General features: G+C 36.0%; 1 protein-coding gene across 8 annotated transcripts in view; it reads right to left on the bottom strand.

Annotated features, from left to right (window-relative positions):
• Positions 1 to 15,604, bottom strand: part of LOC130453538 (galactocerebrosidase-like) — a 147,022-nt gene that overhangs the window by 64,920 nt on the left and 66,498 nt on the right. For all 8 annotated transcript variants that reach the window (XM_056820575.1, XM_056820565.1, XM_056820542.1 and 5 more), the window contains 3 exons: positions 7,845 to 8,000; positions 7,007 to 7,131; positions 2,605 to 2,732 (listed from right to left, as the gene is read on the bottom strand). In XM_056820575.1, the coding sequence (XP_056676553.1) occupies positions 2,605 to 2,732; positions 7,007 to 7,131; positions 7,845 to 8,000 (409 nt within the window). The remainder of the gene's footprint in view (positions 1 to 2,604; positions 2,733 to 7,006; positions 7,132 to 7,844; positions 8,001 to 15,604) is intronic.

Below are 15,604 nucleotides of genomic sequence, written 5' to 3'. Positions count from 1 at the left end.
TAGAATCAAGTGACCTCACAAGGCAGCAGGACACTATAAAACAAACCCAAAAGAATGGTGTCTATATCTTCCTGAATGTAAGATAACAGCAGTAGACTCTCTAGTCAAAGGATATTAATGATTTATTAATTTTCTTGCACAATTAATAAGTGTTTTCCATAAAGCTACACTAACAGTTTGGATTGCATTGGAAAAACTGACCTATTCTGCAATCCTTCCAACAAATGCTTAGTCCTAAAGAAAACCTTTCTCAATTCTAGCATTTTCTTAGTATAACTAGGAGGTCAAGGACCATAAAATTTCAGAAGAATTAAAATGACACTCTGGAAGGTAACTGAGAGGATGGTGGCTAAAAACAGGCTACAGCACATTATCAATGATGACTTGTGCTGTTCAACATTTTACCAACAAGTCAGATAATACCATAGAAAGCCCTTGCAGATGATAAAAAGGAGGGATGGAAAGCCAGGAAACAGGATAGCTGAAACAGTATCCAAAAAGACTGCCTGGAAGAAAAATTAGCCAAACATAATATGATGAACTTGTTCTAAATTTGGGTTCCAAAATATCAACTTCCTAATTATAGAATAGGGAAGATGTAGCCAGGTAAAAGTTTATCTGGAAAATGTCAGGGGCAAAGGGAAGGGGACAAATTGATTAATACACAACTGATATTCAATAAACCTCTTAGTATATGAGCTCAGAATGATCAATCATGTGAAGTGACAGCTATACTGACTGGCAATAGGAGAACAGTGTCCAGAACAAGGAAAGTAAGAATTGTTCTGTTCTTTGTCCTTGTTAGTCCATACTTGGGATATTATATATTCATTTCACAATGCCTTATTCAAGTAAGGACACCAAGAAACCAGAGGGTCCAAAGAAAGGCAAAGAGGAAGGTAAAGGTACTAAAAGCCATGTCATGTGGGACTTAAGTGAAATAAAAACATCTTAGAATTTTTGGCCTAGAGAAACATAATGGCTGCCTTCAAGTACTTAAAGGATTGTTAAATAGATTGTCAGAGCAGTTTCAGCTTTCATTGCTATGAAGCCACCATCTTGGCTCAACCCCTAGCACTATTAAATAGTTATGGTCACATACTCTGGTGGGAGGGAGAGGAAGAGGTGTCAAGAGGAAATGGCAGAAGTTGAGAAGTGTCAGAGGAGCAAATTTAAGCTTGGGATAGAGCAGGGGGGATTTCCTAAATTAAAATGGAATGGGCTTCCTCTACCAATAGAGAGTTTCTGTGCAATGGAAGCTTTCAAACAAGGGCATGACATTCTATCTCATGAGCCCATAACATAGATAGCAAATATCAAGGAAGTAGAGAAGATTGTCACCCACGTAGGGTGAGAATAGTCACAAAACACTTCACATAACAGGCAAAATTTAAGCTGATAATTAAAAGGAGAGGCAAAATGTAAGTTAGTGGAGAGGAAGAACAGACAGATGTTAAGGAAATGGACCCAACTATGGGGCAGGAAAGAATATGTTCAGAACACAGCATTGATATCAACTTAGCTGAAGGAAAAGCCTGAAAAAAGGAAAGCAAATTGTAAACCTCAAAATTTCTTAGACTTATAAATGTTGGAAATTTCACCATTGGGAAATTTCATACTTGAAAAATTTCCTATTGATAGTGGGTCTTGACTATTGGAATGTGAACCCCATTGGCATGGGAGGTTCCTTCTCCTCCCTTCTTAAGATTACTTTAGGACAGAAACCTTTTGCTGAACAATGGAAAGGACTTTGACCTATGCTTAAGCATAGAACAGGAATTTATTTGAGTCATGATTGATTTTAGAATTGATACAATGGAGATACTTGGAATCAATCTCCACCCTACTCAGTCCTAACAGGATTTAGAAAGGGCTGTAGCAAAGGATCAAAGATTTAATTATTTGAAAATATGACCTACAACAGACATGTGCAAAGCCAGACCTCTGGGCGGTCCTGGGTTAAGCTAGAGCCTCCATTGGCACAGGGAAATTGATGGACAGGTGATTGGTAGATGTGAGGACTGAGGGGAGGGAACTTGGATGGTTTTCTTAAGGATAGGGGGGTCTGAAGACTGGAGGTGGTTGAGGAGTTTGTCTGAGTGGTTGCGGTGTGCTCTGAGAAGCTTGCACTGAAGGAAGCTGAAGGTGGGGGCCCCCGGAGACTGTTTCTCCATTTTTGGTCACGTGAGTAATAGGGACTGATCTCCTTTCATTGCCCCAGCTATCTAAGGGCTTGGGCCTTTTGGCCCAGCCTAAACAGTAGGGGTATTTAAGCCCTATTCCCTTCTCTCCCCTTTCTCTCTCCCTCTATCTCTCTATCTCTAATTCCTTTTCTTCCTCCTGTTTGTAATTAAAACTCCATAAAAGGTTGACGGCTGACTTGAGTTTTCATTAAGGAATTACATAGCTGAATTCCTTGGCGACCTTAAATTAATATATATCAGTCTTTTAAAAGTGATTTCCTTGTCACAAAATAAAGAAAACTATTTTAGAACTGGTTCAAATGCTCTAGGAAATAAAGTTATAAAAACAAAATACTTTATTCAGTAATTACTAATCCTCTTTCTTGCAATCAGTTAATTAAATGAGCTTTAGAAATCTTACCATGGTTTCAATGATAATAGTGAGGTTACCTAAGCCATCTGTAAGAGCTACATAGCTTCCACCATATTTTAAAAAGCCAACTGTTTTCAGGTATTGCCACCCTGGTTGAGCAAACTGAGTGGTATGAGCTGTGGAAAGGCAGAAAGAACAAGAACTCAAGGTTTGTTTAAAAAAACATAAAGAGCATAATCATTCTACATTACTAGATTTTTTGCTCTAACATAGTTTTCTACATATGCAGAAATCACCTATCAAATCCACTTCTCCTTTGGGGCAGCTATGTTGTCCAGTGGATAGAGCACTAAGCCAAGAGTCAGGAGGACCTGGGTTCAAATTTGACCTCAGACACTTTCTACCTGTGTGTCCCTGAGCAAGTTCCTTAACCCCAATTATCTAGCCTTTGCTGACCTTCAGTCTTAGAAATGACACTAGGATAGAAGGTAAGGGTTTAAAAAAATATCTTCTTTCAATTTAGTAACCAAAAATGAATAGCAATTTATCTCCATTAAATTTTGCCATCTCTGAATCCTTAATAACTTATCAACTGATTACAATTGCCCCTCCCAAATCACTTCATCAAGCCAGCCCCAGATATATGCACTTCAGGGCCTGGATCTCTGGGAGAGAGGCCAACAGTCTATATTTGAAACCAAAGGATCCAAGTTCAGTTTTGTATCCCTAATACCCAACAAAATTACAGAGATGGTGCTTAATAAAAACTTTAATTATTCTCTTTTTCATTATAAGAAAAGTTAAACTCAAGTTGGGAAAAGATTTGGACAAGGATCACACTGCTATTAAATATATCTGATTTAAATCCAGGAAGGGCCATCTAAACCAATCCCCTCATTTTAAAGATAAGGAAACTAAGAACAATAAAGGTTAAATGATTTGCCCAACATTACACAAATGATCCATAGCAAAGACCCATTCTTTTTTTTTTTTTAAAGAACCAGAGATGTTTACTCAAAGTATAAGGATTTTTTGGTTATCTAATGATAGACAAAGGAAGAGTTGGTATGGCGGAGAGAGTAAGTTTCTTCAAGTTATTATGGGTCCTAGTGACAGTTTCTCCAATTCAATGCTAAGTCCAAGGTAAATAGAGTCAATCTTACACATCTTCATCCTTCACATAGTAAGGCAACTTGAACATATTAAGATAATTATAAATATTATTAGGTAATTTTCATTATCAACACCATATTCTAGTCTAAAAATCCTTCTTATTCTTCACAGTTGAAACATTATCATGTTCTCTCTCCATACCTTTTTTCTTCTAAGGCTCAACTAAAGATCTGCCTCCAATATGAAGCCTTCTTTATCCCCTCCCAGTTGATAGTAATGACTTGTTGTATTTATTTATTTATTTATTTTGCAAAGACCCATTCTGAACCTGTCTTCTGCCTTGTTTTAACTGCACTCAGCTGGAAGGTTTATATCTTCAATCTAGAGGTTGGACAATAAGGGTAAATATATTTAGTATGGAGTGAGAAGGAGAGGGGTCTACAGAAACGGGTAACAATAGTTGGAACACCTTCCCATGAATATGATGTGAAATTTGCATATCCATAAGAGAAGAGATGGTTAGAAATTATTTTTGATGTGGAAGCATTGAAAAGACCTATCTTTAAGGGGAAGAATAACCAACCAAGGGCCCAGAAGGCAGCCAAAACCACTGAGTGGAGTGGTGGTACAGATGAGACAAAAGATGAAATCCATGAGCGCTCTCTCCCTCTTGAAAAGTATTAATGATTTTTGTGCAAATGAATCTCTAAGTATGTTATTGTCTAGTTGTTTATGGCATGTCCGATTCTTCATGACTCCATTTGAAGTTTTCTGGGAATTTGCCATTTCCGTGTCCAGCTCATTTAAGAGAGAGGAAATGAAGGCCAACAGGGTTAAGTGACTTACCCAAGGTCAGTCACACAGCTAGTAAGTGGCTGTCTGAGGCTGAATTTGAACTGAGGAAAATGAGTCTTCCTCATTTCAGGCTTGGTGCTCTATCCACTGTATCACATATAGGCCCCATATGCGTCCAGATTATATATCCACACCTAATTACTCTGAAATCTCCATCCCAAAGTCACATAAACATCATAAATTCATTATGTTTACAATGGCATTCATTATCTCTTCCCCTAAGTCCATTCCTTCTTCAAATTTTCCTTTTTAGTGAATTAGATTCATAAATACATTCTTTTTATGGACTTCTTCAGAGATTATCTGGGTATTAATTCAAAATGACGACCAAATTTATAACCTTGGAATAATACAGAACTCTTCCCTTTCAGGCACATGATATCTCTCCTCATCCAATCAGGATGTCTAGCTCCAACAAGACACTCCCATTTACAGACATTTCAATTTACTCTTTCAACCATTCTATGAATCAAGCAACCAATCAATCTGGACCTACTTTCTGTTCCCTGAACTCAGTTCTGTCACCTACCTCCAAATCTTTGTATACTGTTCCCTCTGCCTGGAACACATTTCTTCTCACTTCTGTCCCTAATACTTCTTACTTCCTTCAAGGACCAGTTCAAGTGCCATCTTTTAAAATTTTTTTTCCTGAACCCGTTGATTGTTAACATTCTGTCCTGCAATTATCTGTGTCTTTCTGTGCATGAATTGTATACAGACTATAAAATTCTTCAGTAAAAATGTTATTTTTTTCATTTCTTATTGGCTCATTGTTGGTTCTTAATGAAAATTTGTTTAATTTAATTTTAAGGGGTTTCCCCTCCAAGATCAAAGTAAAGTTACCACACTATGATTCATAACTATAACAATTTAATTTGGAAAATATGAAATGAAAAATGCAACTGGCATAGTATTTAACTAGTTTTTTTTTAAAACCCTAGTTCCATTCATTTAAAAAGGGGACATTTAAAATATAATGTCCAGAAATAAACTGGACTTTAAATTAATCAGAGAATAAGATATAACTGACCCTACCAGATTATTCCTAGACCTTAATCTAATCTGTAGCTTAAAGTTCAACTCCTATTATTCTATAACTTAACAGAATTTTGTCATTCAACTAATAAGCTTCTCCATTTTCAACTTCAATATTGCTACTGCTGCAAATTTGATTTTTATTAAGTTTTTCCTCTGTTGTAAAAGATGAGCTACTTTGAATTAACACATGGATAAATCTCTGAAGTCAAAAAGAATATAATTATAAACCAAAAGAAAAATTTACTTTAATTTCTAACTACTCAATACTTTAAAAAAAAAAGGATTCAAACAAAATTATGTTAATGGCAAACAAATTTGGTGCATATGACCTCACTCATTCTACAGGAGGCTCAATGGATTCTCTAATGAAAGAACAATTGTAATAAAACAAAAAAAGATAAGAAGGGATGAAGAGGTTGTGATCTACACCAGTATGGGAAGTAGGCCCTATATCAATGAGATTGATATTATGTGGGATGAGATTCAGTGTGTAATTCTCAGAGTAGTATTTGGCTTGAAACCCCAATTCTCAAGATCCCTTAGTATTACTATTCCTTAGAATAAAACTGCCCTGCCCCACCCCACCCCATAAAATTTTTTGTCTTCTTTAACTATTTCCAAAAAATCTTGAGAAGAGTTTATCTGTAGCCTGGGAAACATGCCAACTCTAGGAAAAGGGGCAAGATAAACTAAGGAGGAAAGAAAAGGGAGTTCCAATTGTATCTTTGCTGTCCCATTCTGAAAATCCCATGATAGTCATAGGTTTTTTGATCATGGGGTGTTTAGGGGTATAAAATGATGAAAATGATACACTGAAGATTAGAAATGTCACACACAAACACTTTCTCCCCCCTTTCCTCCCCACCCCCCCCTCCCCCGGACTGGACAGAGGGAAGGAGGAGGATCTTGCATCAGAATCATTATAAAAATCTGTGATTCTACATAGAAGGAAAGAGGACATTTTCTCCACAAAGAAGTAATTTGTATGGCCAGACAAAATTAATTCATTCTCATCAGTTTCTCCTTCATGGTCCAACTAGCCCCAAATCTTCATGAGGGGAATAAGGGCATCTGAGTCACTTTTGGTAGCCAGAAAAAGCCCAAGTTAGTTCTGTTTATAGAGTAATAAGCAGAGTTTACAGGATTCACAGTGTGAAGCCCCAACCAAACTAGTTTAGAGCCAAAATGTCATAAGGGCAGAAATATAAGGACTTTCCTAGAACTGTTTAGGGAGGGGAAGGGAAGGATATTTCTTCAACTATCAGGATGGTCTTTTAAACAGAAAAAGAATATTATAAATTGATATTAATAATCAAATGATACAATAATCAAAATAATTCTCAATAGCATTGCATAAAAGCCTTACAATAAAAGCTATTTAAGTTTATTCTAACTACATTGTATGTCTTTAAAGGACGATTACTGGGAGAAATTTGATATATACCTGTAATCCAAATAGGATTCTCTACAACATAATGCCCACTCCAAGGCTCCTTAGCAGTCAACATCCCATCTCTCTCGGGAGGTATTCGTGGATAATGGCTAGCCACTAAGTTCCAAGCAATTGTGCTGAAAAAATTTGGTTTGGCAAATGAGAAAGACCAAAATTACTTCATGACACAATTTATTTTATTTTTTATTGATATTTTTTATTTAATTAATTAATTTAGAATATTTTTCCATGGTTATAATTCATGTTCTTTTCTTCCCCTCTTTCCTCCCCATAATCAATGCACAATTCCACTGGGTTTTACATGTATATGACACAATTTAAACTTTTAGAAGCTTAAACTTTCCCAACCCAAACAGTTTTGAAAACTTTCAGACAAACTTCTTTCTTTCTATCCAAAGGGGAAAAAAAAAGCCAACAATTGTGAATAAAATGTAGCCAAAAACAATCTTCTTCTCTTGATTTTGATACTTCTCATCAAAAAACAGTTAATTACATTTTGTTTTATATTTTCTTCTTTTGATCTTCCAATTTATATCAAATTATGGAACATTTATTACCAAGGATGTGCTGCTATTTAACAAACAGCTTCCCAGGGGAAAAAAATGTTTGCACAACATAAATTTGAGTTTAATCTAATTTTCTCCATCACTTTTTAAAGACTAAACAATAAACAAAACATAAATCAAACCCTGATTTGTAGCATTAGGAAGTTTCCAAGGCATAAATAATCACAATGAACATTTTAACAATCAATTCTCCAAGTCATTTGAGTTGGTTCCAGCACACCCTTAAATATTATTTAAGTAGACTGCTATAAAAAGGTACTCACGAAGTCATTTGGCCATTCACATAATTCTGATTCAAGATGTGAGCCCAGCAGCCTCCAACTTCTTCAACTTTAAAAAAGCTACTATCTTCAGTTGACCAGAGTTTTTTGTTAGTCTTCAAAGAATCATTATCACTTTTTGTTCCAGGATAATGAGCCCTAAGACAAAAAAAAAGAAAGAAAGAAAGAAAGAAAGAAAGAAAGAAAGAGAAGAAAGAAGAGAAAATGATAGCTATTCATTTCTTAGATATTTCCATTTCTGAGATATTTCAAAACAATGGTGAAAATTTTGAGAAAGAATTGTAAATAAGCATACACACATATGTAGAATTACAATGAATTAACTAAAATAAGGTAAAATTTCAGCTATTCAGAACCCTTGGAAAAGGGGTTATTCTAGAGATTGGGAAAGCCAAATATCTCTTAAACCTGAGGTCTAATCCTTTAATAAAAGGTCAAACTTCATTCCCTAATTGACAAATGCTCAAGGGATATGAATAGGCAATAATCATATAAAAAATGTTCTAAATCCTTAATGATTAGAGAAAGGCAAATCAAAACAATTCCAAGATACCAACTCACACTCAGAAGATTTGCAAATATGACAGCAAAGGAAAATAATAAATATTGGAGGGGATGTGGAAAAATTGGGACAGTAATGCATTGCTGGTGGAGTTGTGAATTGATCCAACCATTCTGGAAGGCAATTTGGAACTTTGCCCAAAAAGTTTTAAAAGAACGCATGCCTTTTGATCCAGCAATATCACTACTAAGATTGTATCCCAAAAAGATTAAAAAAAATGGGAATGGATTTGTTTGTACAAAAATATTTATAGCTGCAATTTTTATGGTAGAAAAAATTGGAAACTGAGGTGGTGTCCCTAAATTGGGGAATGGCTGAATAAATTGTGGTATATGACGGTGATGGAATACTATTATGTTATAAGAAATGATGAAACTGTAGCTTTCTATAAGAACTGGAAGGACCTAAATGAACTGATGCAGAGTGAAATAAGTAGAACCAGGAGAACATTATATACAATAACTGAAACATTCTGGAACAATCAAATGTAATAGACTGTAAAAGTCTGTAAAAAGTACTTCAGACATACCTTAATTCTAAACAAGATAATTCATAATAATATAATTAATAGACATTAAAACCCACAGAATCACACAGCCTAAAAGCAATGTTGCATGGACATTCACTTGAGAGCTATTGTATCTATGAATCTAATTTCACACTATAATTCTGTTTCAATTAATGTTGTGCTTTTATGAAACCAATTTACTTCAACAATTGTTAATTAACTGTTACATGGGGCTAGGTTAGCACTGGTAATATAAGGATAAAAAAAAAGACACAGTCCCTAGAGTATAATCTAAACAAAAAGCAAACTAAGATTAAACGCTCTGAGGAATCTTGAGGTAGAGAAGAGAGAGAGGGGGATCAGCAAAGACCTCAGAAGGATAAAACATCTAAGCAGAGTCTAGGAGGAAAGGTTTCAAGAGCAGAGATAAAAAAAGGAGTCAGTTTCAAGAACATGGGACAGTTGAGTCAGGAGTCAGAAGGAAAAAATAATCAAATAGCTACAAATACAGATCTATCTTAAGGCTAGAAGAAGAGTTCTTAACTTGGGATTCAAAAGTTTGTGGTTTTTAGTATTTTAATAACTACTTCAATATAGTTATCTTTTACTTTAGGTATTTAAAACATTCTTTTTAGAAGGAGTCAGTTTGCTTCAGCAGAATGCCAATGGAGCCCTACCATCTAAATTATTAAGGATCCCAGATCAGAGGGGATGAGTGGGAGGAAAGGTACAACCACTGCTATAATGGATTGCTTAAGAGTCAAGTATTTGTGAGTCTGGGCAATCCTGGAAAGCAGGTACCATATCTTATTTAATTCTACATTTCTGCTCCTACCTAACACTAGATATCCCAAATAAGTAACTAGTAAGAGAATGTCCATTATTTCTTTGAAAGAGAAAAGTAATCTGGTTTCTCTTTCCCAGCACCTAGTACATCTTACTAGAGTTAGCTCTTGATGGATATTTCTTGTTATTTACCCAATGTTTCAAAGATGGACTAGCCTTTAGCTCACATTTCATCTAAAATAATTTAGAGATGAAATTATGATAGCACTTTCACTTCCATTTAAATAACTTCTAGCTAAACCATATTAATCATTAAAATGAATGGACCTTTTTTTTTAAGTTTCAAACTATTTTATAAATATCTTCAGCAGGTAAAAGGGCACTATAGAAATTTCCATTTTAATTGTAGTGTATGCAAAGTTTAAAAAGATTTTTAAATGCTAATTTTAACTACCCAAACTCAGAAGCTTTCCAAGTCTATGGTCTAAAGTGACTACACCAGTAAAGTTTCATTTGCTGAGAAGGGTTCAAATGTAGCTAAATACTTGATGGCCTCTGCTAACAGAAAGATCTACAACCATCATATCCAAAGCCAAAAGGCACCAGAGGCCTTGCCCTTTCTAGCCCTGGATAACAAGCACAGTGGTCACCTGCCATGAGGTCTTCTAGCTGTAGTTATTCCCATCTCTTCTACTCCCATTATGGGATTCAAATCCACAGTGGGCAATGAAAGTGAGGCTAGGAGTGCTAGAAGGACCCTAAGCTTTGCTATTCACTCATCCAGAGGCCCAGTCAAAACTATTCTTCACCTACACTCCCAGGTACCCAATGCTCAGAATAACAAGCCATTTGTTACTAACAGCACTTGTCCATAGCAACAACACTGCACTTGGCCATCCCAAGGTCTCAGAAGATGGGGGCTCCAATCAAGTTGTGCTTCCCCCATCTCATGACTGGTGAAAACTCTCTTTCCTCCTCCTTACTTCTTTGACTCAGTCAACCTCATTCTCACACCATGTCTTAGTAGGCCCTTCCCCTTCATATTTCTTATCTTCTTCTCTTACCATTTACCAGGCCCTCTGAAACTCCTGTTCTATTATTAACAAATCTTTCCTCTTTCTAGATCTCTCTTGTATCTATCTTTCTATCTTCTGACTTTCTGGCACTTCCAGAAGACACTTGATTCAGGGATACCTTGTCTCATGCTCCCCCACACTCTGGGCTATATAGATGATGCTCACCTTCTTCTTTAATACCCCTCCATACTTTTTCCTTGAATACTCCAGAAGTCTACATTACTCCATCCAGAACCTTGTCTTCTGATTTCAGGTCATTCTCATTCCTATCTCAAGAGGTTCACTGTCTCATTCATGGCCATTTCCATCCCAAATCCCATCTCCCAAAATCCAAGTATACCATCCCAATTCTCTTCTCTGGGTTCACCTGTTTTTCAAGGTCAAGGCTCTCTCCTTCATTCCACTGTTCTCTCTCATTTTTACTCTATCTTTATCTACCCACTATATTCTTACTAACTTCATGTATTTTTCAGTTCTCCCTCATCCTCAAAAAGCATCTATTTGAATATATCACCCTTTGCAAAGCCATTTTTCCTCTTGAATAAAGAAATTCACAGGATAATTGATCTAGAACAGGGGTTTTTATCTGGTTGACAAGGACTCAAAGCAGATTTCAGAGAGTTTATGAATTTGGATGGCAAAAGATAATTATCTTTATTTTTATTAAACTCTAAAGTGAAATTTGCCATTTCTCCAAACTAAGAATAGAGGAAACAAAATATTAATTAAAAAAAATACAGTTATCACTGATCTCTTAACTGCTAATCTAATTGCCTTTTCTCATCCTACTTTATTCTTCTATAGTTTTTCACATTGTCAACAACACCTAGTACTAGAAATTCTCCACCTATTCCCCATCATTTTGACACATTCTGATAGCTGCCAGGTTGTGTCTCCTCTTTCTTCTCATATCTATATTCTTCTCTCTATTCACAAGACTATTTACCCCAGTTCAGAACTTCATTCCCTCACAGTTCAATTGTGAACCACACCCCACAACTGCTCTGATTTCTATTTCTGGTTTTTCCCTTCTCCAAAATATCATTCACAAAACTGCTAAATTAATATTCCCAAAGACTCAATTCTTTTGCTAGTAAAAATCCTCAGTAATTCCCTACTACCTCTAGGGAAAAAAAATAGAAACTCCTGACTAGTACTTAAAACTCTCCACAGATTGGTTCCCCTCTTCTTTTCCAAATAAAAAGATTGATCATATCTCTTCTCACCTAGCTAAATTGGACTACCAGCTGTTCTCCAAGTTTGAGCCCCACAGAATCAATTTTTCAAATTGTAGTGATAGAGAGAACTTTTGAGAGTCCCTTGGACAGCAAAGGGATCAAATCTGTCAACAGTTAAAGAAATTAATTCAGGCTATTCACTGGAAGGTCAAATATTGAAACTGGAGAATAAATACTTTGGCCACATAATAAGAAGCAAAAACTCATTGGAAAAGACCCTGATACTGGAAAAGACTGAGGGCAAATGAAAAAGAGAACAGCAAAGGATGAATTGAATAGAGAGTTGTCATGGAAGCAATGACCATGAACTTGAGACAGACTTAGGAAGATAAGGGAGGATAAAAGGGCCTATCATTTTATATAGTCTTTAGAGTCATGAAGTGTCAGACTCACTAAACAACAAAAACAATCTTCCATCCCCAAACAAATCTTCAGTTTGAACAATTTAGGCTGCATACCTGAATAAGTATTCATTCTTCACCTCTGCCCTTTAAGAATCTGGAGCTTCCTTCAAGGATAAGTTCCAGTACCATGACCTACATGAAATCATTCCTGAACCTCCCAGTTAGTTGTTAAAAGTTCTCTGCTCTCCCTCAATTTTTCTGTATTTATAATTTATAGCATGATATTCTAAAACAATCTAATCTTCTTCTAGGTATTGTTTTATCTTTATATTCCTAGCATCTAGACAGTGTCTTAGACTAAGCAGGTACTTAATATGAAGTGTTATAATGAACTGAATTGAGTAAACAATGTTTTCTCCACTGTTAATCACAAACCTTGGAATATCATTCTCATCTTACATGAGAGACAATGACTAAAATTTTTAAAAATAATTATAAGGATATTAGAAGTCAGTCACTTAAGCTTTTTCCAAGTGGTTCTGTTAACACCTTAGACTAACATAGGAAATAAGTAAGCTTTAAATTTGCAGATTCTAGTTTCCTTATTCCCATCTGAAATCAGAAGAAAAGGGGCTGCTTTATTTGGAAATGTCTTTCCTACATAACCTTCTCCCTCTCCAGGTTATACATTCCTTCCCCCATGAAGCTGTCTCCTGCTCAGGGGTTCCCTAAACTTATTTATAATAATAATATATATAATATATTATATACATAATATATAATAATAATATAATAATGGATAATTAAAATTATAATAGTAAAATAAACCTATTTAAAGCATGTGAATCCCTTTCACAGGCAAAGAATATGTATGAGTATGTAAATCTTTCTATGTATAGAATATACATATATGTAATATATATCTAGTGGCTAAAGTTTATCAGCTAGCTATTGTTCATGAAAAATTTTTAATATAATCTGTGTTGACATTTTCCTTCTCATGTTTTGTTTTCGTCATTAGAGACTCTAAAAATATAAAGAATATTTTGAAAATTAGCCCTAGAAAGGAGTAAACAAGCAAAGTTTCATCGCATTGTCAAGTCTAAACTCTACTTTAATGAGCTACCATTCCCTAATGAAGACAGAAAGTATCAGCTAAACACAGGCTGAAAAAAGCATTTATCAATACATATACAATCATTTTTTTGGTCAACTGCTAATCATAAAAAAATGGGATTTAATGTATTGAAGGAATCTTAAAGACATTCTAGGGTGACCAGAATATTTTGGAGAGAAAAGAACTAAGCCTAGAGAAAGGAAATGATTTGCCCAGGACCACCCATTTAATCAGTAGAAGAGCCATAACTCAGTTCCAGGTCTATTCTGTCTCATTTTCATTCCACTCTACTAATATGATATCATACATCATTTCTTGACTAAAAGACAACAGGACGAATGAATAGCATCACGTTCACATTAACTCACTTAATCTATAATTTTAATTTCATTGGATCATAGGATTAAAGTTAGAGCCAGAAGTTATTTATAGGTCATCTGGTCCAACCTCCTCACTTTATACATGAGAAAACTGAGGTCCAGTAAGATTAAAAGAATGCCTGAAGTTATATAGGTCATAAGTAGCACAGCTATTATAGGAAGTATAGTATAGGAAGTATAGGGAGAAGAGAAATGGGTTGCAAGAAGAAAGAGGGTTTTGCAAAAGCTGGCCACACACCAGGAACTAATGATGTTAGATTCTGGAACACAGAGAAGGGATAAAGAGTGAACACCAACAGTTGCTGGAGAGCTCTTGGACTTCCTGTCTCTGGAGCTGAGGAGTGTGAATTTTAGATTTATTCCACCCTGCTTAGTCTAACAAAACAGGAATGTCTACACCCCTACTTAAGGATTAAGTATTGAGAAGGATGGCCTATGACAGACATGTGCTAGCAAATGACAAATCAGAAACAATTGACAGACCCCCTGGGCTGTCCTAAGTCAAGCTTAAGCTACCATTGGTACATGTGAGAGGCAGGAAGTGATGTAAAAAGTCTACATATTTCACATCACTTCATCTCTCTGGCTTTCTATCATGGAGAGGTGTCTCCGGTGCTTGTGGCAGAGAGGTGGCTGGTGGCAGGGTGCTGAGAGTCTTGGTATCTTGGCAACACTACAGCTATTGTCTGGGTTTGGCAGTGATCATCCTTGATAAAATACTGGGAGAAGCTTAGTAGCCTAGTTCAGGTGAGGCATCTTCTCTGAGCTCTCTTGAAGGTTAGGCTGATCTTTTTTTTTTCCTTTTAGTTTCCCTAAAAATGCCATCCTCCTAGGAGGCCCCTCATCTTGGAGGAGGCCTTGTGGCTGGAAGGTCTCTGAACTCCACTTGGTTCGGGCTAGGCTGGAGAAATCCTATACCCTTTTTTCTCTCTCTCTTATTCTTAATTCCTTCCCTCTATATTAATTAAACCACCATAAAATTTCCAAACTGACTTGAGTATTTTATTTGGGATTTGAATTAAATCCCTGGCGACCAATTAAATTTATTCTCAGTCTCAACCCTAAATTTACCCTTACAGCCATTTTTGAATTCCTGTCCCTTGGAGCTGAATAGACTCTGTTGTTCCTGACTGAAGGAAACCTTTCCTTTGCTTTAAACCAAACTGTTCCTATATGGTGATTGTATTTCTGTCTGCTAAGAAGATTTGTGACCAGCTAGCCTGAACAAAACTATCAAGCTGATGAGGCCAGAGACCAACTCCAGCCTAGCTCAGCTAGAGTGAATCCAACCATGCTGGATTCATTCCTAATTATATCTGAAGACCTGTTACAACCTACAACTCAATGTGGGAGGATTAAATAGTGTCAGGTTTAGCTAGTCAGCCTTTGGCATCTAGACAGACAAGTTATAGCCTAGGGAGCATGAACAAAAAAAAAGAAATCTCCATGAGGAGATTTTAGGAAGGTGGGAGGCTAGTGAGAATCCCTTAGCTATAGATAAACCTAATTCCTTGATCCTCCCTGTCTAAAACCTTGTTTCCCAAGAATAAATTCCTATTCCTGTTTTCAAGAACTTGTCTGAAGGATTGAACAGCACACTGGTCCTAGTGAGACAGGCTCACAGGCCTATCTCACTGGGAGATACTAAGGACTTCAATAACCTTATTATCTCAATAATATCTTCAACAACATCCCTATTAGGTCAGTATTTCAGAAGTAAATTTCTCCCTT

The sequence above is a fragment of the Monodelphis domestica genome, chromosome 1 (assembly GCF_027887165.1).
Source record: "Monodelphis domestica isolate mMonDom1 chromosome 1, mMonDom1.pri, whole genome shotgun sequence".
NCBI lineage: Eukaryota > Metazoa > Chordata > Mammalia > Didelphimorphia > Didelphidae > Monodelphis > Monodelphis domestica.
This window is presented reverse-complemented; position numbering and strand designations above follow the sequence as displayed.